The sequence below is a fragment of the Dasypus novemcinctus genome, chromosome 31 (genome assembly GCF_030445035.2).
Source record: "Dasypus novemcinctus isolate mDasNov1 chromosome 31, mDasNov1.1.hap2, whole genome shotgun sequence".
NCBI lineage: Eukaryota > Metazoa > Chordata > Mammalia > Cingulata > Dasypodidae > Dasypus > Dasypus novemcinctus.
In genome coordinates this window covers 30,645,041-30,671,117 of record NC_080703.1, presented here as the reverse complement: position 1 = coordinate 30,671,117, position 26,077 = coordinate 30,645,041, and the positions used below count along the sequence as shown (strand labels likewise).

At 39.1% G+C, this 26,077-nt stretch overlaps 1 protein-coding gene across 14 annotated transcripts in view; it reads right to left on the bottom strand.

Moving 5' to 3' along the window:
- The window catches only part of NEK10 (NIMA related kinase 10), a 269,323-nt gene that overhangs the window by 86,826 nt on the left and 156,420 nt on the right, over positions 1 to 26,077 (bottom strand). For all 14 annotated transcript variants that reach the window (XM_058290740.2, XM_071212866.1, XM_058290735.2 and 11 more), the window contains one exon: positions 19,457 to 19,670. In XM_058290740.2, coding sequence (XP_058146723.1) covers positions 19,457 to 19,670 — 214 coding nt within the window. The remainder of the gene's footprint in view (positions 1 to 19,456; positions 19,671 to 26,077) is intronic.

The following is a 26,077-nucleotide window of genomic DNA, read 5'->3' as shown; positions in this document are numbered from 1 at the left end:
TTTTAAAAAAAAAGAAAAAGAAAACATTGAGCGAGCACAAAGAAGAATTTGAAATACTGAACAGAAAAGTAACAGAGCTCATGGGAATGAAAGACACAATAGGTGAGATGAAAAACACATTAGAAGCACACAAGAGCAGACTTGAAATTACAGAAGAATGAATAAGTGATACTGAAGACAGAACAGCTAGAATTGAGAAAAAAACAGAGAGAGAAAAAATTGAGCAGAGGCTCAAAGAGTTGAATGGTAGCACAAAATGCAATATGGGCATTCCAGAAGAAGTGAAGAGAAAAGGGGCAGAAAGACTATTTGAGGAAATAATAGCTGAAAATTTCCCCAAGACTCACAAAAGAAATGCACTTACATGTCCAAGAAGTGCACCATACCCCAATCAGAAAAAAATCCAAATAGACCTACTCTAAGACACAGACTACTCAGAATGTTAAATGCCACAGAAAAAGAGAAAATTCTCAGAGCAGCAAGGGAAAAGCAAACCATCACATACAACGGATGACCAGTAAGACTAAGTGTGGATTTCTCTTCAGAAACCATGGAGGTAAGAAGACAGTGGTATGATACAATTAGACTATCAAAAGAGAAAAACTGCCAGCTGAGATGTCTTTATCCAGCAAAACAGTCCTTCAGATATGAAGATGAGTGTACAATATTCACAAATAAAGAGAAACTAAGAGAGCGTGCAAAAAAGAATCTACCTTTGCAGGAAATATTAAAAGAAGCCTTTGAGCCTGAAATAAAAAAGGCAGGAGAGAGAGGCCTGGAGGAGAGTACAGAAGAAAGAATAGAGAAAGGATAACCAAAAGAGTAAAAAGACAGACAAAAATATAACATGACATAAGAAAACCAAAGAATAAAAAGGTGAGGTAAAGAATGCATTTACAGTAATCTCATTGAATGTGAATGGATTAAATTCCCCCATCAAAAGATACAGGCTGACAGAAAGATATAAAAGCACGAGCCATTAATATGCTGCTTACAAGAAATTCACCTTAGACCCATGGATACAAACTGGCGGAAAGTAAAAGGTTGGGAAAAAGATAATCCATGTAAATAGGAACCAAAAAAGAGCAGGGGTAGCTATGCTAATAACAGATGAAACAGACTTTAAATGCAAAAAAGTTATAGTAGATACAGAAGGCTATTATATATTAATAAGAGGGACAATCCAGCAGGAAGATATAACAGTCATAAATATCTATGCACCTAACCAGGATGCCCCAAAATATATGAGACAAACTCTGGCAAAACTGAAAGGAGAAATAGACATCTCTACAATAATTGCTGGAGAGTTCAACACACCACTTGCATCATTAGCTATAACACCTAGACTGATGATCTGCAAGAAAACAGAGAACTTAAACAGTATGATAAACAAATTAGACCTAATAAATGCTCAATCTAAACTCAGCTGGTTATACATTCTTCTCAAGTGCCCATGAATCTATCTCCAAGATAGACCACATGTTAGGCCACAGTGTAGCTCTTAAAAAATATAAAAGATTGAGATTATACAAAGCACCTTCTCAGATCATAATAGAATGAAACTGGAAATCAAAAATAGACAGGAAAAATATAAACTCGCAAATATGTGGAGGCTGAACAACACACTCCTAAATAACCAATGGGTCAAAGAAGAAATTGCAAGCAAAATCAGTACAAAAATTGAGACAAATGAAAACAAAAACACAAATTATCATAACTTATGGAATATAATGAAAGCAGGTGTGAGAGGAAAATTTATAGCCTTAAATGTCTGTATTAAAAAAGAAGAGCTAAACTCAAAGATTTAACTAAGCAACTAGAGAAACTAGAAAAAGAATAGCAAATCAACCACAGAGCAAGCAGAAGGAAAGAAATAAATAATAAGGGTTAGAGCAGAAATAAATGAAATTGAGAACAAAAACAATAAGAGAAAATCAATAACCTACCAAAAGTTGGTTCTTCGAGATCAATAAAATTGACAAACCTGTAGCTAGACTAACAAAGAAAAAAAGAGAGAAGATGCAAATAAATAATACAATCAGAAATGAAAGGGGGAAAGTTGCAACTGACCCCATAGAAATTAAAAGGATCACAAGAGGATATTATGAGACACTGTATTCCAATAAAACTAGACAACCTAGATGAAATGGACGAATTCCTAGAAATACAGAACCTACATTGATGCTACAATACTAGAACTTAACAAATAAATCATATTTAAATTAAAAAGACTGAATCTGTCATCAAAAATCTCCCAGCAAAGAAAAGTCCAGGACCAGATGCCTTCATAAGTGAACTCTACCAAGCATTTCGAAAAGAATTAACACCAAACCTGTTTAAACTCTTCAAAAAAACTGAAGAGGGAAAATTACCCAACACATTTTATGAAGCCAATATCACTCTAATACCAAAGCCAGAAAAAGATACTACAAGAAAAGAAAATTACAGACCAACCTCTCTAAAGAACATAGATGCAAAAATTCTCAACAAAATACTTGCAAATCGAATCCAACAGCATATCAAAAAACTTATATATCATGATCAGTGGGATTGATTCCTGGTAAGCAAGGCTGGTTCATCATAGCTAAGTCAATCAATGTAATACACCACATTAACAAATTGAAGGAAAAAAACACATCATCATCTCAATTGATGCAGAAAAGGCATTTGACAAAATTTAGCATCCTTTTTTGATTAAAATTCTTTAAAAGATAGGAATAAAAGGAAAATTCCTCAATTAGATAAAAGGCATATATGAAAAGCCCACAGCCAACATCATATTCAATGGGGAAAGGTTGAAAACTTTCCCACTAAGATCATCCAGAACAAGACAAGGATGCCTACTGTCATCATTCTTTTTTATTTATTTATTCTCCGCCCCCCTCCCCCAGTTTTCTGCTCTTGGTGTCCATTCACTATGTGTTCTTCTGTGGCTGCTTCTATCCTTATCAGCGGCACCGGGAATCTCTTTTTCTTTTTGTTGCATCATCTTGTTGTGTCAGCTCTCCGTGTGTGCGGCGCCACTCTTGGGCAGGCTACACTTTCTTTTGCACTGGGCGGCTCTCCTTACAGGGCGCGCTCCTTGTGCGTGAGGCTCCCCTATGCAGGGGACACCCCTGCGTGGCATGGCACTCCTCGCACGTATCAGCACTGCACATGGGCCAGCTTCACACGGGTCAAGGAGGCCCGGGGTTTGAACCGCAGACCTCCCATGTGGTAGACGGACGCCCTAACCACTGGGCCAAGTTCTTTAAGCAAACGAAGAGCAAGGAGTTGCTGAGTCCCTGTAAAGGTGATTCCAGAGGCTTGACTTGCAAACAACACTTGAGAATCGGTTGGGTTATGAATCAGAAGTGAGTTGCAACTGAGAATTATTGCACCCATGAGTAATTGGGTGTTTGCTTAAATTCTGAAAAGGGGAATTCACAATCTGGGAGAGAAGATTTTCGGACTCTATAAGTATGGAAAGTATGGTAAAGTAAGATAGAACGTGCAGTTTCTTTTGATTTAAATCCTCTATTTCTATAATTAACTCTTGCAGCAGTTTTTGCTTCAACAAATCTATATAGATTTTGAAGTTTCCATCAACCATATGCTTCTGTAGGTATATTTTTTTTCTTGTGTGCCTAGTGTGATTTCCAGAGTTTTTCACTGTGAATATTTGGGCATCTGATTCATCACCCAATTTACTTGGCGAAGAACAGGGCTGTTTGGGTTCCTTTCATGTCCCTCAAGTGCCTTGAACATGTTATGCTTTACATGATGCCTTCTACATAGCAAGTGCTCAACAAATAGTTGCTACATCAAGGTCAAAGGGAGAGAAGTACCAGAAAAGCAGATGAGATCACCAAGAGGATGAGTGGGTTTTGAGAATTTTGTGTTTTGTTTTGTGGCCCCTTTATCTAGGAGTCTAACCTGTGAGGTTTCTCTAAGAGCTGAAGGCACTAGTTGGTCATGTTCCTATGAGCAGGATGAATTTCTCCTCTCCCTTTCCCTTTTGCACCTGTGAGAAGTTGGGATGCTCATCTGTCTAGAGATGATAAGCTCAGCTGTGACAACAAACCTCTATAACCCAGCAGGCACCAGCCAAAGGCTGAGGGCAGCTAAATGGTTTGGCTTTGAGAGCTGATGCCATTATGATGTTTTCAAAAGAAATCTCAAGCAAGCAGATGCTCCTATGGAAGGGAATTAGGCAGAAGAGATGCAGCCTTGAGGGATGGAATTTGGCTGTTGTCATTTTTTCTTATTTCTAATTATTTAAGATTTTTCAAGGAGGAGTTGAGCAGCATCTGCACCTCATAGGAAAGGAATGGACAGGACACAGTCTGCGTATCAAAATGGCAGCAAGGACGATACAATGCAAATCAGAGAATAAAATAATTATCACTGATACGGAAATCACCACCATTATGGAAGGTGCTGCCTGTCAAAGTGTGGTATGGGCACAATTATGTTTCACTTGGTTTTCCTCAATATAATGTATTTTTTTTACATGTGCAGCAGATCATAATACATTTTTAGTTTAATAGCAATTCTAACAACAACAGACTGACATTGCCCAAATTAACTGTGACAGTAGGGAAAGAACGAAGAGAGCTATTCTAATAAAACAAGTGCAATTTTAAAAAATTGCCTAGAATGCTAATTTTATAGGGGAAGAGAGGAGAACAAGAAATAAATAGAAGGCATAACACCAGCTATATCCTATAGTTTTAGAATCATAAAAATGCACTATTGTATGTTTTAAAATGTTCACACTCTGAGTTATAACTTTACCCAGGTCCTTCCCTTTGTTTACGTAAAAGCTATCTCTTTAAATACATACATTTAAATGCACCAAGTGCCTGAAAGGAATTCATCTGGCTGAGGTGACTCTTTTTATCAGGAGTGACCACGTTTGGTGCTTTTCGTGGATGACAGCCCAAAGAAAATTTTTCACAAAGGAGACAGGTCACTGACTGTCTATTACGGTTACCTAAACTCCGTTGCTAAATTTCAAAGTATAAAAATAAGCCGCCAGTGCATGCGCCTGGCCGAAGGGGCCAGGCAGTCCCAGGCCATGGCTGAGGACAGCTGGTGCGACCAGAACCTCTTCTCCAGGACTGCACTTAGGGAGATGCGGCTCTGCCACTTCAGAGAGGCGAGCTCATCACACAGCAATGGAGGATGGCCACTTGCCCTGGTAGCTGGAATCTCTTTGTGCTATTGGAATGGTTGATAACTCTAGTCTAATTTCATTTGTGAAACCCTGAAGCTTCTCCCTTCCTCCATGCTCACCGTTATCAAGTAAGGGGCCAAAAATGTTACAATTAAACTAGAAAAACTGGTGTTTGGGGGCTCTGAAAATAGCTAAATTTATATAAGGATTATGTAATAAAGGGAGACGTTCTCCTTGAGTTAGCATCTTAATTTTCAAGTTTTATTTTGAACTTCTTAACAAAAATACTCAGGAAAAGCAAAAATGAATTTTCATTAAAAATAATCTTAATTTTGCCACCATAATATAATTATGATCTCGTTATTATTATGATACTCTCTTAATTAGAATTTCTTGAAAGCAACTGTCACTGAAGAAATAAATTAGGGCTTGAATGGACCATTAGAATTCACTCTGAAAATCCAGTGTCGAATTCACCATGCTTAATATTGTTTGACCAGTCAACTGCCACTCCATAACTAACCTAGTATAAGAAATGGGTCCTATATTAATACTAATCCAAATTCAGGTTCCCAGAAGTAACAATATTAATAAAGAGAAGGAGGGGAACAGTGTTAGAATCTGAAAGTATCCCTTGTTACAAATATGAAAGACATTGGTATGCAACTACATCTACTGAGTGCCATTTTGTTCCAAGACTGAAGAACTGGTTTACAAACTAAACTGAATGTGTATGTGGCTATTTCCGAAAGCATTTCAGCTGAGGTCAGAATCAGGTAACTCCATTTAACACATCAAAGAAACAATGCATGGTGGCTCATTAAGTGGTCAAGTTTTAAGACATTCTCATTTTTATTACAGGAAAAAAAATTTTAAATGCAAATGAACACCAGTAAATTTAAGATATCAAACAGTATGGAATTAGGCATGGGTGTTACAAACATAAATGAACCCCACAAACTAGAACCCCACTTACTACTTCATTTTTTTTTTTAAGATTTATTTAAATTATTTATTTCTTCCCATGCCCTTTGAGGGTTTTTCACTTGCTGAGTCTGTTCGTCATCCTTGTTTCCTTAGGAGGCACCAGGAGTCGAACCTGGTACCTCTGATGTGGGAGGAAGGTGACTAATTGCTTGAGCCACCTCTGCTCTCTGCTTTGATGTGTCTCTCATTATGTCTTTCCTCCCCAAGTCTCTTGTTGTGTCATATTGTTGTGTCAGCTTGCTGTCTTTTTTAGGAGGTACCAGGAACCTCTGCTTTGTTGCGACTCTCATTATGTTTTTTCTTCTTGTGTCTCTTTTTATGCCAGCTTGCTGTCTTCTTTAGGAGGCACCGGGCAGGATCCAAACCAGCAAGCTCTCATGTGGTAAGTAGGAACCAAGTCACCTGAGCCACATCCTCATCCCTACTGTTTCATTTTTAACACAGAATTACATAAAGAAAGGCCTAGTTCAGGTTAAACTGCACTCTTAGCACATGACACTAAAATACCAACCTGATTAAGTTCCAATAGAGAAAGAATTAAAAATCAAGGAAAATAATCATTGCAATGGTTAATTTCATGTGTCCGTTTGGCTAGGCTGTGGTGTTGAATTGTTTAATCAAACAAGCAGGTCTGAGTGTCACTGTAAGGGTATTTTGTGGATTTAAATAATTGGGACAGCTGGACTGCATCTACAGATGATTACATCTACAATCAACAAGGAGACTGCCTTTGGCATTGAGGTCTCATCCAATCAGTTAAAAGCCTTAAAGGAAGAACTATAGATTTCAGCAGTCAGAAAAAAAAAATAGAAATTCTATCTCTATTTCAACCAGCCAGCTTCTTCTGGGAAATTGTTCTAAACTTTCATCAGAATTCTGAACTTGTAGTCTACCTGATGGAATCTGGACTTGCCAATCCCCGTGGCTGCATGAACCAATTGCTATAATAATTCTCTTAATATTTACATACACATATGAATCTACATCCTGTTGGTTCTGTTTCTCTGGGGAACAGTCACCATCATCTTTGGACTGGTTCACTGCAATTTCCTTTTAACCAGTCTCCCTGCTTCCAGCTGTGTCCCTTTAAAACACTAAGTCACCCCCTCACTCAAAACTCACCTCACTCGAGTCTATAGCACCCCCACCTGCTCCCACTCCTCTTGCTCACTACTCCAGCTCCACAGGCATCCTTGCTCCTCCTGAGTGTGGCAGGTGCACTCCTCCCTCAGGATCTTTGAGGATACCGTGCCTTCAGAATCTTTGCATGGCCCACTTCACTAATGCACTCAGATAATTGTCAGCTCAAATGTCAGATGATTATAGAGGTTTTCCCTCTCATTCCAATTTAAATTAGCCGGTCTCCCCACCAATTATTCTATCATGCAGCCCTCTATTATTTTTGTCCATAACATTTACATATAGTATGTGTGTGTGTGGATAGATAGGTAGGTAGATGGATGAATGGATGGACGGATGGATGGATGGATGGACAGATAGGTAGATAGAATGGTAATACATATATAACATGGACTTCCCCATTTTAACCATTTTTAAGTGTACATTTCAGTGGTATTAATTACACTCACAATGCTGTGCTACCATCCCCACCTTCCATGACCAAAACTTATTCATGATCTGAAGCTGAGCTATTAAGCAAAAACTCACCATTCCCTACTCGAAGACCCTGGCAACCTGCATCTACCTTCCGTCTCAATGAACATGCAGATTACAAATGGTACATGTAAGTGGGATCATACAATATTTGTCCTTTTGTGTCTATCTTATTTCACTCAAAATAATTATTTCAAGGTTCATGCATGTTGTAACATGCATCAGAACTGCCTTCCTTTTTACTGTTGAATAATATTCTGTTTTATATATATATATATATATATATATATATATAACATTTTGTTTATCTATTCATTTGTGGATGGTGGGGTTAGCCCCACCTTTTAGCTATTGTGAATTAATGCTGCTATGAACATCAGTGTATAAATATCTGTTCAAATTCCCGTTTTCAATTCTTGTATATATCTAGTAGCAGAATTGCTGGATCATATGGTAATTTAGTGTTTAACTTTCTGAGGAACTGCCAAATTGTTTTCTCCAGCTGTACCATTTTAATTTCCCATCAAAGAAGTACAAGGGTTCCAATTTCATGAGCTTATTAGCCATTTGTATATCTTCTCTGGAGAATTATTTATTCATGTCCTTTGCCCACTTTTAAATTTATCTATTTTTCTGCTTGTACTTAGGGTATTACATCTAAGAAATTATGCCAAATCCAAGAACATGAAGGTTTTTTTCCCTTTTTTTTTTGTAAAATGTTTATGGTTTTAGCTCTTATGTTTAGGTCTTCAATCCAGTTTGAGTTAATTTTTTAATATGGTGTGAGGTAGGGATCTAACTTCATTCTTCTGTGTATGGATATATAGTTTTCCTAGCACCATTTGTTGACGAGACTATTCTTTCCCCATTTAAGGTACCTGAAACCTACTGAAAATCAGTTGGCCAAAGATTTGTTATTTTACCTCTAGACTCTCAATTCTATTCCATTGGTCTATCTATCTTTCTGTCCTTATACCAGTACTACCCTGTCTTGACTACACTGGCTTTGTGGTAAGTTTTGAAACTGGGAAGTGTGAGACCTCCAACTCTGTTCTTTTTCAAGATTTTTCTGACTATTTGGGACACCTTGCAATTCCATATGAATCTGAGGATTGGCTTTTCCATTTCTAAAAAAAAAAAAAACACTTCTGGAATTTTGATAGGTGTTTTGTTGCATCTGTAGATCATTTTGGGAAGTACTGACATTTAACAATATTAAGTCAATCCAAGAACACAAGAACATAGTGAAATATATTTTTATTTTCTATTACACATTTTCCCCCACTATTAAGGGAGTCTTGTACTATTTTGTTAACTATTTTATATCACCACACTAAAATAATCCCCAGAAGAGAGTACGTGCTCAAAAAATTTTGTTGAATAAGTGAAATTTTTAAAAAGATTTACTTTTTAAAATGTTGGAAGGATCTTTCCTGCATTTAAATCAAGGGGGAAAATGAAAATTGAAGCAAGATTTTTAAATAAATTGACAAATACTTCTAAAATGGATAATGAAACACAATTGAGATAGAAGAGCCAAATCAAAGTTGAAAAGAAAAACAAAGTTGAAAGACTTATATAACAGTATGGTATTGGCTTAAGATTAAACATATGGATCAGTGAAACAGAAGAGCATTAAGAAATATATCCATACATATGTTATCAAGTGATTTTCAACAAAGATGTCTAGAAAAATCAATTGGGAAATGACAGATATTTTAAGAAATGGAAACTGGATTCCCATATGGAAAAAAAAACTCTCTTCATTATTCTATACACAAAATTAAATGAAAATTGAATACAGACTTAAACTTAAAAGCTATAACCATAACATATTACATAAAAAATATATAAGACAATTTTTTTGTGTGTGATCTCTGGGTAAGTAACAATACTTTTTAATAGGATACAAGGAATTAATTGGACTTCATGAAAATTAAAAATGACTTCTCATCAAAAAATACAATAAAGAAAATAAATAGCCAAGCTATAGACGGGGAAGAATATCTGTGATACATGTATCTGACAACAGATTAATATCTAGAACATATACAGAACTCCTACAAAGAATCAAAAACAAATAATCCATTAAAATAATGGACAAAAGATGTGAACACTCACAATGGCCAGTAAGCACATGGAAAGGTGTTCAAAATCATTATCACTGGGAAAAGGCAAACTAAAACCATAATAAGGTATCATTTTACACCCATCACAAAAGCTAAAATGAAAGAGTCTGACACTATAAAACACGGACAAGGGTGTAGAGCACCTGAAATGCTCGTACATTGCTCCTGCAAATGTTAAACAGTACATCTTTGGAGAACTGTTTGGCAGTTTCTTTTAAAGTTAAAAGAAATTTCAATTCTATTCCTAGGTATAGTTACGTAAGAGAAATGAAACTATATATTCACAAAAAGACTCACAAAAGAAAGTTTACTACAGCGTTATCTATAAAAGTCCAAACTGGAAAAAACCTAAGTGTTCATCAAGAAGAAGATAGATAAAAGTATATTCATACAACGGAATACTATTTAGCAGAAAGAAAAAAAAAAGAAACTAATTCTGGATCTACACAATAATACGGATGAATCTCACAGACATTATATCACACATAAGGTACCAGACACTTAAGAACACATACTGTATGACTTATACAAAGTCCAGCAGGTAAAAGTAATCTGTGGCGACAGAAATCACAACAGCCATTGCCCCGAGGCAGGGAATTGCTGAGAAAGAAACATGAGGGAACTTTCTGAGGTAACATCTGTGTTCTGAATCTTATTTTGGAAAGGAGTTACACTTATCTCAAAAGGCATTGAGCTGAGCACTTATGAATTGTACATTTTACTCTACATAAATGATACCCCAATAAAAAGGGGGGATTGTAGGGTGGATATGAGAATTGTTTCTCTATCTGTGGAGGAATCTATAGAGCTCTGCTTTATTTTCGTAAAACATGGCAAGCGCAGAACGTTTCTAGAACAAGTCATAATTTTTCCTGATTCTTCTTTCACTGCATCATTACTTGTATTTTCATGGCCTACAGGGAAATTCAGTCAACAATTAACCAGACAGTAAAAAGAAAGATGTTCACACATACACACAAAAACTGTCCTTTTAAAATACATCATTTTCTACATGAATTAATTTAATCTCTTAGCAGAGGACTGAAGATGCATGCCTTCGGTGCTATGCTCAGCAATTGTAAATGACATATGGTGTAATTTTAAAAAAGCAACTCAGATAAATAAATAGCACAAAAGTTTTAAAAATCTGCACTAAGAAAATGAGAATTGGGAAGCTTGCATATCTGCTTAATTCTTAAATGACCAACTTTAAGGATATCTGAAAACTTTAAAAATACCAATGAAATCTGCAAAGAGCACATACAGATTGCATTAGAAAACTATGGTAAGTACTCCAGAATTTTTTAAAAAGTGAAATTATGAAGAAAATAATCTTTGGTGAGAAGGCACTGCTAGCTAGCTGCCTTGTCCTCCAAAGCAGAAGGAATTTAACACAGCATCTATGTGTGCTTTACTTCCATTATTTGACAGTATCTGATCCTTATAGAAATCTGTATTTTTTTTAAACTCACCAGAAGCTTAGAGCCAATTTCTAGGACTCATCTATGTGAGCATCTTAACTATGGGATACCCGACCAAGATCAGATGTGTTTTGGGAAGGATGATTTTGGTAGCCATGTGCAGGAAAAGCAGATTAGGTATTCTGTGGGGCCCAGATGCAATCACTGAAAGGACTGAAAAGCAGAACCGAGGCTCTTCTGAGATGAAGAAGGAATTGCACCTGTGCAACAGGTGTCCACACCCAAGACGTCCAGCCTGCCCTTCCCGATGGCCTGCCCTGGGAATTTCAGACTCACCTCCCCAGCCCACAGGCATGTAAGCCGGATCCCTGCAGTAATAAATTCCTTAGTGTGTTTTGTGCAGGACTGCCTTGCACAGGGCATTTTATTTAGCATTCCTGGCAATTGCCACTTAAATACCAGCAGTATTCCATGTCACTGATAAACAAAAAAATACCCTCCCCCTGCCCCATTTCCAAATAACCCCTGGTGGGGATGAGGAAAGAATACGCTGAATCACTAGGAGCTGTGGGGAAGAGACTAGAGGCAGGGAAGTGGATATGGCAATGATCCAATGTGAGGCAATGCGGATGAGAATGGAAAGGCTATGGTGGCTTTGCCCAATAGTCCAGAGACAGAACTGTTTGAGCTTGCTCACCAGATGGATGAAGGGTTTGAGGGAGATGAACTGAAGAAGACGTCAAGTTCCAATTAAAGTGATAAGGGGAGAGAAATGACTGGGTTATGGGAAGAGTGTCCACTCACTATGGGACTTGTTGAGTGTGAAATACCAGTTGGATATGCAAGAGAGGCTATGATCAGACAGGCAGCGCTGGGGCACTTTATGTTGTGAGACCTCAAGGTAACTTGCTCCCTTAGAAATTCCTCTACCTCCCCTCCTCCCCCTCCAATCCCTGCCCACCCCCCAGCCATTCTACCATTGAGACCAGGCCTTGAGGCTGAAGCTTACTGGCCCAAGGGAAGGAGGTGTAAAGAAGGCCTGGGGAGCCATCCTAGGGCCCTCGGGACGGAGCAATAAAATATGGATTGGAGTGGACTTACTGGTATTCTACTACGGAATTATTGAGACTCTAGCAATGGAAGAAATTATATCATCGATGTGGAGACAGTGGCCACAGGAGCTGCTGAATGCAGGGAGAGGGAAAAGGAGGTGTGAAATGGGGGCATTTCGGGACTTGGAGTTGTCCTGAATGGTATTGCAGGGACAGATGCAGGACATTATATCTCCTGCCATAACCCGTTGAGTGAACTGGGAGAGAGTGTAAACTACAATGTAAACTACAATCCGTGCTGTGTAGCAGTGCTCCAAAATGTGTTCATCAACTACAGTGAATGTACCACACTAATGAAAGAAGTTGTTGATGTGGGAAAAGTGGGGGATGCAGGGAGTGGGGTATATGGGAATTTGCTATTTTTTATTTTACTTTTTTATTATCTTTTTTTTTTTAATTACATAGATCACCCAAAATGTTACAGTAAACCATTTTGTGTGATCTATGTATCTTTTTAAAATAAATAAAAATATATTATTTAAAAAAAAAAAAAAAGAAGACTTGGACAAAGTGAAGAAAATGATGGGGGCAGTTCCTGTCACAGTAGCACAGTAAAAGGGAACTGGTAATCCCTTCTGAAGTTCCAGAACAAGCTTGAGAGAAAGGAGAGAGAAGAGAGGGCAGGTGCAAGTACCCTCGTTTTTCCCTCCTGTGCCCACTGTAGCAGATGAACCTCAGGAGTGGAGGCTGAGTTGGACGTTTAACATGAGGCCCATGAGGGCAGAGGCTTTGTTTGTTTCGTTCATCGTGGTGGGCCCCAGTGGTATCCTCAGCCCTTAGAACAGTGCCGAACACCTTATAATAAATATCTGTTTAGTGAATGGCTGGAAGCCTGGAATCTGGGATAGAAGACTAAGAAAGAATGAAGAAGGAACCGAGCTGGTGGGATTAAGATAGTCCCCCCATTCTTAACTAACTCCCCATGGGCTATGGGTGGCATGCACGGAAATCTAAAGATCCCTTGGGCCTCACAGGACAAGCAGGGATAGTGACCGCAAGGTGCAAGTTCAGAAATCATGGGTCATCCACTGGGCTTGAACTGTGTTGAGGAAATAAGCCACGAGTCAGAGGTGGCACAGACACTTGACCAGGATGGCGCTCAGTGCCCCCAATCCAAAGGAGTGGAATTCACTTAACCCAAAGTCAGCAGAGGCAGAGGCCGTCAGAGGAAGGCAGCATGCAGAGCCCCCGTCCCCCTCCCATCAGCATGGTGACATTCAGGCTCCCTTCTGCACCCACTGCCATCTTGGGAGAAGGACATGGAGAGGAGGGCCATGCACTGCAGGTCAGGAGATCCAAGTTTCAGTCCTGGGTCTGTCGCTAGCTAGATGAGTGACCCTGACCAAGTCTCTGAAGTTCTCTGTTTCCTTTGCCTCCCCTACGAATGTAAAGCATATCATTTCCAAGCTTGAGTCTTAGCCCTAAGTGAGGTTAGCACCTCCCAGCAACCTCATTGCCTCAGCTAAGCTGGTCTTTCTGGAAGTCCTCCACTTTTCCTATTGTCTTCCATCTAGGCATGAATACCTTAGTTTTCCAGATCCAGTCTTACCCTCTTTGCTCTGGAAGCCTCTCTGAACCCACAGATCTCATTTGGTCTTTGCCTGAACCTCTTGAATCATCAGAAATTTCCTCCTGCCTTTTGACCTTAGCATTTCAAGTACTATAGGGTACTTCAAGCCTGGGACCATTGGTTATAATTTTTTATAACCTTCAGAGCACCAGGCACAATTCCTTACATTTGGAAGATATTCAATAAACCCTTTTCCTTTCATTATTAATTGTAGACTGCATGTATTTTCAATTTTTCTAAGTTTGTGTTGGCTTGTGGATGAAAAAGTTCTCCAAACTGAATGAACTTACCGAACTTGTAAGAAGATATCATCATTAAGCTTTAAAACAGGGGTAGTGAAGATAAAGTTCCTGTCAAATAGCATTGGAAAAGAAATGATAAGCCCTATAAATCTCACACAGGGAGAACATACTTCTCTCATGATCAACCTTCAGCCTCCTTGGAACATTCAACTCTGCCCCGTTGTAAACATGGAAACATGCTTCATTCATCGAGGTAAACGTCCACAAATCTCAATAACCTGAATGAAATTCAAGTTTTCCGTTGATTCTCCAAGTTTCTTCCAGAATGGATTTTTTTTTAAATTAGAGAAGTGGTAAGTTTAGAGAAGAAGCATGCCTAGAACGCAGAGTTCCTATATACCACCCTATTACCACCTTGTATCAGTGCAATACACTTGTTGCAATTCATGAAAGAACATTTTTATAATTGTACTACAAACTATTTTCCATCATTTACAACAGAGTTCACTGTGTTGTACAGTTCTATTTATTCTTTCTATTCTAAAAATATATATACAATCTAAACTTCCCCTTTTCACCACATTCACATATATAATTCAATGGTGTTTACATTCACAATGTTGTGCTACCATCACCTCCATTCATAATAAAAACTTTACAAACTGTTCAGCGAAGCAAACCAGACACAAAAGGGCAAACACTGTGTAATTGCATTACTATGAACCAAATATATTGTGTAACATATTGTATGATTCAAAATAAAATTTATATGTATCCAGTACATTTACTTGAGAAATAAATGTTTTATTAAAAAAAAAAAACTTACTTTACAATCAACTCAAACAAAAACTGCACAATTTAAGCATTAATTCTCTATTCCCTAATGAAGGAAGACACACACACACAAATATTCATCCTTGTACTTCGTAGTGAAGACCCAAGCAGTACACCATTTAGAAATGTCTTTAACCACTTTTTCTGTCTAGGTTATAGGATAATATGTAGAGGGCAATGATTTTGAGTGTGTTTAACTTGCACACAGTACCCAACCACTGATTATGATTTTGACCATCACAGCTCTATTATATTTTCCTTTGCTATCACACATTTGAGTAAAAATTGCACTTCACTTTCTCTCTGCTTAATTTCAACATTCTGGACTCTGTGTTCTCCTTAAGATGCCTCATTTTGAATTTTAAAAATTAGAAAGCCTAACATTCTTCAATTGGAATATTTCGAAGGAAAAGCAAAGTTGCAGTTCCACTTCCCTTTCATAGTGATTAAACCACCCTACCAGGAGCGAAGTTTATTACTGAAGATTTCTCTGGCCTCCTGACGTACGTATTAATACTTTTCTTTTACTAGCGTGTTATGAAAGTTGCCATAATTAAGAATAAGCTAAAATGTGACAGTAAATAGCACACGCCCTCATGAGATAGGAGCTTTTAATGTTTCCTGTCAGTGGTTTCCTTTCTAAGCAATTTGCAAAGTTTCAGTAATTCACAATGGATCTCCTTATGCGTGCTAGGAATTCATAAATTTCTACTGAACCCACTAATTTCTCTTTCCTTTGGCTACTATTTATCACTGGATTGTGTAATTGCAGTATTGGTATTAACTGTTCAGGGAGAATATTCCACTATATTTGAAATGAAACAATCATAATAGTGCTTAAGAAAAAAAGAGGCATAAAATTTTACACCTAACAATTTTTCTGTCAGGAACAGCATGGATTTAAATGTCAAAAAAAACAATAATTGGTCCCCAGTGAGGACAATGCCAATTAACTGCATGCTGTCTTTTGATGAAATGTAATCATGTGTCCTTCTCAGTTCTTTAATAAAGCTGCATTTTTTTCCTTTTTGTTAAAATTTGATTAACCTTGAAATGGGAAATTATCAGTATACATAAAGTACTGCAAGGGGAGAGTGGATTTTATGACTCTGTACAGTAATTATCTAAACTTTGCTTTGAATTAAAGCACTTCTCTCTGGTTCTCATGAGGCTGAATACTCCCTAAGGGTCCCGAGGCTGGCTAGTAGCAGGTGCTCAGTAAATATTTACCAACTGTGTTAATAATATACATGGATTTAATGCTACTGATCACTTGAACCAGTGGGCACTAGATTAACAAGATACATCAACAAGCTTTTCCTCTAATAGTAGCATCCGTTATTTTACATAATTGATACTAGCTTACAATTTTACGCCACTTTTTAATTTGCCCAGTATTTTCAAACATACTGACTTATTTAATCCTAGTATATTCTGGGGTAGATATTTTCCCCCTTATTTTATGGATGAATGTTTTTAACTTAGAGTGATTAGGTAGCATGACAAAACTCATTCCAGTAATACAGTGATACCTGGACCCATACTTCAGTTCTTCTAACAAAAGCATAAAAATTTAAAATCCCATGTATAATTTCTCCAACATTATCATGATCATTTTTGTGCAAATCAAGGTGTTTCACACTGAATTAAATGTGATTGAATTAGAGGAGCCTACTGATCAAAAATGTCACTTAAAATCTTATTATAAAGGGGAAACACCCCTAACTTCATTGATTGGCAATTCTGTGTTTTGAAATATTGGATTTGCCATAGATGTGAGACACACAGTTAAGCACAAACAGTCATCTTGGGAATACATAGACTTCTTACCTCAGCAAAGGCCTGCACTGTTTGTTGCTCTGAATGACTAAATGAATTCTCAAAATGCCACTTTATTTATGGTTCAATGTGTTTATTCTTTACAGGAGAAAAATTGATACTTTTGCTCCCAGTTATACCTTTCATCTTACAAATCTATTGCGACCCTACTGATTTCAAAAATCCAAAGACTTACTTTCTAGAGACAAGATCAAGCAAGAACTAAACAGAAATGTTATTCAGATATGAGGTACCTGAGAGTCATCAGCTAATGAGTGACTTTTTACTTTAATATTAGATACTAAAGACTCCTAGTGCACATGAGCTAAGAATGGCAGTGACCCCACCCGTATCCCCAGGGGGTTTTAGGAGCCTTGTAGGAATCCTGATCACCTCGCTGAGCCAGCTGGCCCCATCTCCTGGCCCTTCTAGAGTCAAACACGGGTCACAGCCCCCATTCCCCGTGACATCCAAAAGCCCCAACCACACAGAGCAGTTGGACCTTGATTATAGATGTAGGAATGACAGCAGAGGGTGGGGTACAGCATTGACTATGAAACATCCAGCTTCTCGAAAGTCCCTAGACCATTCCCATCACAAGGTACCTCCTTCTGACTGCTTCTCCAGTCCTGCAGCCTCACCCCGTTTCTCTCCCTCTTCCTCTCTTGTACAGCTGTTTGTAACCAAGCTCTTTCTAACACGACCCCTAGAAAGACCTTACACTACGGAGTGCTCCCTTCTGTCTTACCTGGCCATGGTCTGAGACCTAGATTTCAACATTCAACATGGCCCTTCAAATACATATTAAAATGTTTCTTTGATTTCTGGGGTTTGCTTCAAAATAATCTGGGGGTAGCAGGGAGGGAGAAGTGAGTTGGGGAGAACTAAGACCGAGAGAGGCTAATTGTTGAAACTGGGGGATAAGTACATGATGGACCATTACCGCATTCTCTCGACTTCTGTAGATGTTTGAAATTTTCTGTAATAGAGGGTTTTTTTTAAAGCTGAGAAGTAAAATTCAATAAACAAATAAAATGGTCCCTCTCGAGGTGTTTAGCAAAAGATAAGAGGACTTCTGCTGTTAGATTTTAAGCTAACTCCATCTACCCCCACATCAGCAACATGAATTGAATTTAAAATGGTTCTTTTATATCAGACTGGAAATTGGCTAAGTAGTTTTGCAGTGCCAGGCTTAAGAGAAGGCCCCAATACTTAAGATACATAGAAAGAGCTAAACCTCGTGCATTTTAGTTTACTTGAATACTATATTCCAAATGCAAAATGACATACAGAGAATGATGTGTTTATCATTGTTGCCTTGTTTTTTTGAAGTCAGGTAGTAAAATAACCAACAGAGTGTGTTCTAACTTCCTGTATAACAAGATTTAACTGCGTTGAGCCAGCGCATAATAAGATTTAACTGCTTTGAGCCAGTGCTGTAACTCTAAATTATGTGTTTCTGGACAGAAGTTGAAGCTTTAGATAATCACCATGGCTTGTTCTGTGAAAGTACAGTTGGGCTCAGCATTGAAAACAATGAGGATGAAAGAGTTCTCCCCCAAAAGAAAACTATATTGTATCTTCAACTGCTGGAATCCAAGCACATCAAGGCAATCCCACTAAACAGTAGCACTTTCCTTCTAAATAAGAAACAGATTCGTTGGGAAAACTGTTGTTCAAGAAGGGATTTTCTTTGAGACCATCTTCTGATATAATTTTCCCCGCTGAGGTAGAGCGGGTCCTGGGAAGGAGTTTAATGAACAGGTATCCTGCCCAAGAACTGGCTTGATGACCCTCCTGCCTTTAGCCCACCCCCAGGAGGCCAGACTAGAATGTTTGCTGGGTTGAAGGGCCCTTTCTGGATCCCTGCTGGGTAGAGGCAAATTTGTAGTAAAAGCAAAATGGTGCATCCTGATGAAAACAAAGGCACAAATGAAGGGAAAGTATGAGCTAGCAACAGAGCAACTCTGGCACGAGCACTTGCACATGTGGAAATGCGTAGCTTTGGTATCAGTTTTGCAAGCTGTGTTTAGGAATAAACATAAATATCAAAATAATCTAAAGGTGCTGGCAGAAAAAATAAGAAGATATATTCCAAGCTGAAGCACAGCAAACTTATTACCGCCACAAACGATAACGAAACCAATTTCACAGACTGGTAAGAAAAAATTTAAAGGCAAATGTTATTTCTTTCCCTGAATTAACCCATAGTTCTGTCATCAATATTCCCAAAAGACATGATCAGATTCCTAAAGAAATCACATATAACCATTCACTGCTATAGGCCGTAATATAAATTTAAAGAATTGCTAAGAGAACTTTTCGATACCTCTGGTTTTGCGATATATAATAAATTGTGAGTTAGTTCTTTGGAAAATGTTATATTATAGTTATTTTAATTTTGCTTATAAAATAGAGCAATGCATATAAATATGTAACTATATAACACTGAAATGTAGTTAATAGTTTATATTTTCCTATCTTTAGAAAAACTTTCCTTAAAGCAAACACGAGCGACTTGAAACAGCCTACATCAGAACGCACGATGGAAAGCCTGAAGGGGCCACTGACCTGGCACAGCAGAGCCAGCTCGTGGTGGCACGTGACTGCGTTCCGGTTGGCTTCCATGAAGTACCTTTGGGTGCGTCTCCGTTCCCGCTCCAGCTTCTTCTCCAGCGCCAGTTGGGATGAAGATAAATTGTCTAAATACTTCATCATGACATCCGATATCATCGAACTGACTTCCACAATGTCCGGGCGGGCTTCTGCATCAGGAGTGAGGCACCTACGAGAGATGAGCTGGTTGTAACGCACTCTCGGGTCAATGTCGGGACCGCCTGGCAGAGGGTCAAGGTTCAAGTCCGCTGTACGGGCGCCGTGGCGTTTGCACCCAGGAGAAGGTCGGGTAAGTTGGACCTTAAGCATAGCTCTGAACCCGAGACTCCACAGACGTGGTTTGGAAAGTTGGGGAAGGAAAGGGACACAGCCCTGGCAGACCAAAGCTATGGCCTCTGCATGACACTGCTCCTTGGGTCTCGGGATGGGCTGCTGGGGTCACGGCTCATGTGCAGGTTGGTTTCTTTCCGAAAACATTGCTAACATACCAGTGGGTTGGTGAAGAAAGGGATCCCCGTCCTATCAGCTTTGGTGAGCACCCCTGATGCACCAAAGGAAAGATTGGGGGGGTGGGTCACAACTTGACCGGCCTTTTCCAGCTGTATAATAGGAATATTAGCATAACTTGATCAGTGAGAATATCTTACAAAACAAAGTCATGAGAATAAAATCCAACCCAGTTGTAGGAAATAAAAAATATATACAGTTAATTTGACATATTACATGCTAATAGTTTCTGTAATTTTGGAGCTCACATGCTTCTCAATAAAATATAACTTGGGAGGTGGATGTGGCTCTAGCGATTGGGCTCCCGCCTTCCACAAAGGAGGTCCATGGTTTGGTTCCTGGTGCCTCCTAAAGAAGACAGTGAGCTGGCACAATGGGTAGGCACAGCAAGCTGACGCAACAAGCTGATGCAACAGGAGACACAAGGAGAAATACATAATGAGATACAACCAAGCAGGGAGCAGAGGATCCTGGTGCCTCCTAAAGAGGAGGGGCAGGACAGCAAGCTGGTACAATGGGCAGGTGCAGCAAGCTGACATGACAAGATGACACAAGAGACACAAGAGGAAAAACATAACAAGGGACACAACAAAGAAGGAAATGGAAGTGGCTTAGGTGATGAGGCACCTCCCTCCCATGTCGGAGGTCCTGGGTTCAATTTTTGGTGCCTCCCAAAGAAACAAAGAAGATCAACAGATAAAAGTGCATACAACGAGGGGGTGGGGAGAGATAAATAAATACAAAATAAATCTTTTTTAAAAATGTAACTTGTTTGGATTTGAGGAAAAGATCTAATTTTCACATCTTCCATGTGATTTAGCAACCCGTAATCAATGAATACAACTTATACGTATACAATAGATGCTTCCAGACAAGGTTTAAGAATTATTAGCACACAATTATTCTTCACAATAGAAGTGGAAATAAGACTCTAATTTATAACTTGCTGTTTATTCCTTATTATTCAGTTATTAACCACTAGTAAAATACACCTAAGTCTTAGGATGTAAGCCCTTACTTTATCGTTTTATGTCCTCACGCTTTTTCTTTTCAAGGTCTGACACAGTAGGCTTGCACTACGGTCGTGACAGGCATTTGCACATGTCTGCTGAGCTCATGGTGCACCACGTGAACTACCACATGGTTAGTCCATACAGTAATCCACATGATTGTAGTGGAGTGTAGCCCAGTGCGAAATGAAAACCTGGGGCTCCGGCAGGAGTGGGGTGACTCCCAGAGGACGGCAAACTCTGTGCCCTCCAGGACACAACGTGGTGTCTGACTGGGGGTGGACGAGAGCTCCCCCCGAAGCTTCCCACCAGGGCAGGGGTGGCTAATGCCTTGCCCCACCCCAGGATACCAGGGGGCCCGTGCCTGGAACCGACCTCCCTGTGTCTGTGGCCAGAACCTCCACAGGAGAGGGGTGTGATGCTGGACATGGGTCCTCCCTCCTGACACAACCCGGTGGCTGCGCCAGGCCAAGGCAGCAGCCGTGGTGGGCAGGCGGCGGGCACTGGAGCTGGGGGGCAGCATGCGCAAACTGAGGCTCCCAGCACCTGTCAGGTGTACTTTGTCTCGTCGTATTTGTTTTCCAGGACAGAAATTCAAAGATAAAATTATTAAGCATCTCAAGATGTCGATGACGGAGCATTAAATTCCAAGCATGGTGTCATTTTAAAAAATATATTTATTTTAAAGAAACTTAAATATTATATGAAAAATATAGAGGATTTCCATATGCTCCATGCCCATCCACACACACATTTTCCCACAGTAACAACAACCTTCATTAATGTGGTACATTTGTTACAATTGATGAACACATACTGAAGCACTGCCACTAAACTGTGGGTTATAGTTTACACTCTGTCCTGCACAACTGTGTATGACAAAATATGTAATGGACTATATCCATCATTGCAACGTCATACAGGACAATTCCAATGTCCTGAAAATGCCCCCATATTACACGTATCTTTCCCTCTCCTTTCTCTCAGAACCTCTGATAGCCACTGCCTCCACATCAATGACAAAAGTTCTTCCATTGCTAGAATAACAATAATTCTATAGTAGAATAATAGTAAGTCCATTGTTCATTCCCCAACCTTGAGGATTTGGGGATGGTGAAGCCCACTCTGCCTCTAAATGAGAGGGGGCTTAGATCCCATGGGGCGTGGATGAAACTATCTTGCTCGCAGTTGCAGACTCCCACTTTTCCTTGGGATGGGTGTTGTCCATCATCACCACCTTGTTAGATGGCCTGGGAGAGTCCAGTGAACTGGACAGTAAGTGTTGCAACTGTGTTGAGATTCAGGGCCAATTGGCACATGGACAGATCAAAGATTTAAGTCTCTGTGACAAACACCTATCAAGTATAGTGCTAATTACAGGTTCAAATAGAAGAGGCAGAAAAGCCAAGAGTAAGGAAACCACAACTGGGTCCATCTCTGTCACACTGGGTAGCGTAAGTCCCAAGGTAAGGTCCACTGGCAGGGTGCCACACTCCTGAGCTCTCTGACCTGTTTATAGTTTCTGGATGTCTCTAGAGCCCTCAGGAGCCCTGCTGTTTGAAGCACTATTTGTTGTGACAATCAATAAGCTCCTGCTGAGATGTGCATAAGTGTAACCTCTGGAATGACCTCCTGACACACTTGGAAATCTCTTAGCCAGAAGAACTCATTCGTTTGTACCATTTCCCCCTTATGGTCAAGATCTTTTTCCAGGTGCATTGCCAATTGGCTCTCGGTAGTAATCCCTCGGATCGAGCACAGGGTCCTTTTGAGCGCGGGCCCTGTGTGGACACAGTGGCTGCCAGCTTTGTGTGCTGATGACACACAAAGTTTCTTACTTTTGCTCACCATCTCAAATGAAACAAAGTGGAATTTCTCTTTCTAATTAAATCAGATTATTCATCTGCCTTCAATGAATACCAAAAAGGGTTAAAGCTGCTAAAAATGCACGGCTGACCTAGTGTTGACTTTAAGACTGCCACGGGAGAGAAAACCTTAGCATCTAAGCCTTTCATTAGTGCAGCTATTCCGAGTTCTTTAATTTCAGATTTTAAATTGATTCAAGGTAATATTAGCAGTTGGGTTATCAGCTGAGCTTTTTTTTTTTTTTTTTTAAATGTATTAGAGAAGTTCTAAGTTTACAGAAAAATCATGCAGAAAATACAGCATTCCCATATTACTCCTCCACACACATATAGCCGCATCGTTTTCCTTATTAACACTTTGCTTTAGTGTTAACAATTGATGGAACAATATAATTATACTATAAACTACAGTCTGTGGTTTACATTATGGTTTACAACCTAAAATTTCCCCTTTTAATGACATTCAAATATAAAATTCAGTGGTATTCATTACGTGCACAACATTCTGTTACTATCACCACCATTCATTACAGAACTTTTCCATCATCCCAAGCAGACATTCTGTTCCAATTAAGCATTAACTCCCCCTTCTCTATCCCCATCCTGGCCTCTGGTGAGCTGTATTTTAGTTTCTGACTCAATGAATTGGTTTTTTCTAATTGTTTCCAATCAGTGAGATCACACAGTCTTTGTTCTTTTGTGTCTGGTTTATTTCACTCAACATGATGTCCCCGGGGTTTGTCCATGTTTTCACATGTACCAGAACTTCCTTTCTCTTTATGTTCAAATAATATTCCACTGCATGTATTCACATTTTATTTACCCATTCATCTGTTGATAGACACATGGATTGCTTCTACCTTTTGGCAATTGTGAATAAAGGCACTTTGAACATCAGTGGTGGAAATATCTGTTCGAATCCCTGCTTTGAATTCTTCTGGATATAGAGCTAGAAGTGGGATTGCTGGGTCATAAGGTAAGTCTGCACTGAACTTTCTGAGGAACTGTCAAATGTTTTCCATTCCAGTTGTACCATTTTACACCCCCACCAACAATGAACAAGTACTCCTATTTCTCTGCATCCTCACTAGCATTTGTTATTTTCCCTTTTTTTAAATAGTAGCCACTCTGCTGGGTATGAAATGCTATCTCATTCTGGTTTTGATTTGATTTCCTTACTGCCCTACTGGCTAATGATGCTGAGCATCTTTTCATGTGTTTATTGGCCATTTGTGTATCTTCTTTGGAGAAACATCTATTCAAATCCTTTGTCCATTTTTTAATTGGGTTGTCTTTTTGTTGTTGAGTTGTGGCGGTTCTTTTTATAGTCTGGATATTAAATCCTTATTATGTATGTGGTTTCCAAATATCTTCTCCCATTCTGTAGGTTGTCTTTTTACTTTCACAATGAAGTCCTTTAATGCACAAAAGTTGTTAAGTTTGATGATGACCCTGTTATGTAGTTTTTCTTTTGTTGCCCTTGCTTTAGGTATAAAGTCTAAGAAACCTTGCCTGACACAAAGTCCTGAAGGTGCTTCCCTAAGTCTTCTTCTAGAAGTTTTATAGTTTTGGCTTTTACATTTAGGTCTTTGATCCATTTTTAGTTTATTTTTGTATATGGAATGAGGTGGGGTTCCACTTTCATTCTCTGGCATATGGATGTCCAGTTTTATTTATTTTTTTTATCAAATGCAGGACATTATCTATCCTGCCATAACCCACTGAGTAGACTGGGAAAGAGTGCAAACTACAACATAAACTATAATCCATGCTGTGTAGCCGTGCTCCAAAATGTATTCATCAAATGCAATGAATGTATCACACTAATGAAAGAAGTTGTTGATATGGGAGGAGTGGGGGGTATGGGGAGTGGGGCATATGGGAACCTCTTATATTTTTTAATGCAACATTTTGTGTGATTTAAGTATTTTTTTAAAAAAGATAATAAAAATAAAAATGAAAAAAAAGGAGGCATTAAGTTACTTTTGCAAATCATATATAAATGAGAAGACATGGAGTCTCTTAAGATCCTATTCCTTTTAGCCCATAAAAGAATATCTTACATAAATTCAAACTTTTAGTATAAGTGGTCATTGGTGGGCCCTTCAAATACAACATATTGAAACAAATCCATTCATTCAGCAAATACATTTTGGGGATCTGAAGATTGGGAGCTAGATGATCTCTGTTCTCTTGGCATTTAGTCATCTCCTTCCTTCCCAAGCTTACTTCTCACCCTGAATTTGCCATCACTGAAAAAGGCACCACCCAAGAGACACAGATGGGCATCATGAGTCCACATGTGGATCTGGAGTCAAATTGTTGGGATTTAAATCCAAGCTCACCATTTACTAGCTGCAGATATTCTCACTGCAAAATGGGAATATTTGGAGTATCCACTTCATCTAGCTGATATCATGCACTTATATTTCTCCTCCGCCCCTTCATACATTTAACAAACACCAATTCCTAAGGCTTCAACCTTCTAAATATTTCTTAAATCCACATCCTTAACCTCCTTTCCATGGTTCCTGGTTGAGCTCATCGCCGCTTGCTTAGACTAATGAAACAGTCCCTTAAATAACATGCCGATCCCTTGTCCACCTCTGCTCCATACTGCGCACTGCTAGAAGAATCACATTCCTAGGTCTGAGTATATCAGGCCTCTGGTCAGAATTCCTCAATAGACCCTCATGGCCCCAGAGGATAAAACTAAAATTCCCAGCATGCCATACAAACCCTGTCTTGAACTGGCCCTTACCTCCTTCCAGCAACATACTGGATGCTCCTACCTGTACTTCCCCAAAGAGCCCAAGGCTCTCCTCTACCCTATTACTTTGCTGACTGTATTCCTTCTGCTTGAAGTGCCCTTGCCCAGACCCCGGCCTTGACCTGTTTGCCAAAATTTCAGTCCTTTACAACTCACAACTAGAAAGACTTCTTGGAGTAACTTCAGGCAGATTTAAGTGTCCCTTTTACGTGTTTTCCTTGCATCTGAGTACTAAAAATTACTTCATAATTACCATAATTACTGTGATGTAATGGTCTGTTTTATCATTAGATTAGAAACTTCTTAAGCAGGGGGATATGTGACCTCTTTACTGTGGTCTCCCCAGCTTGTAAAGTGGAATCTGAGTCCTTGTAGGTACCCAGTGAATGAATGAATGAACAAAGGAAGGAATGAACTCAGCCTA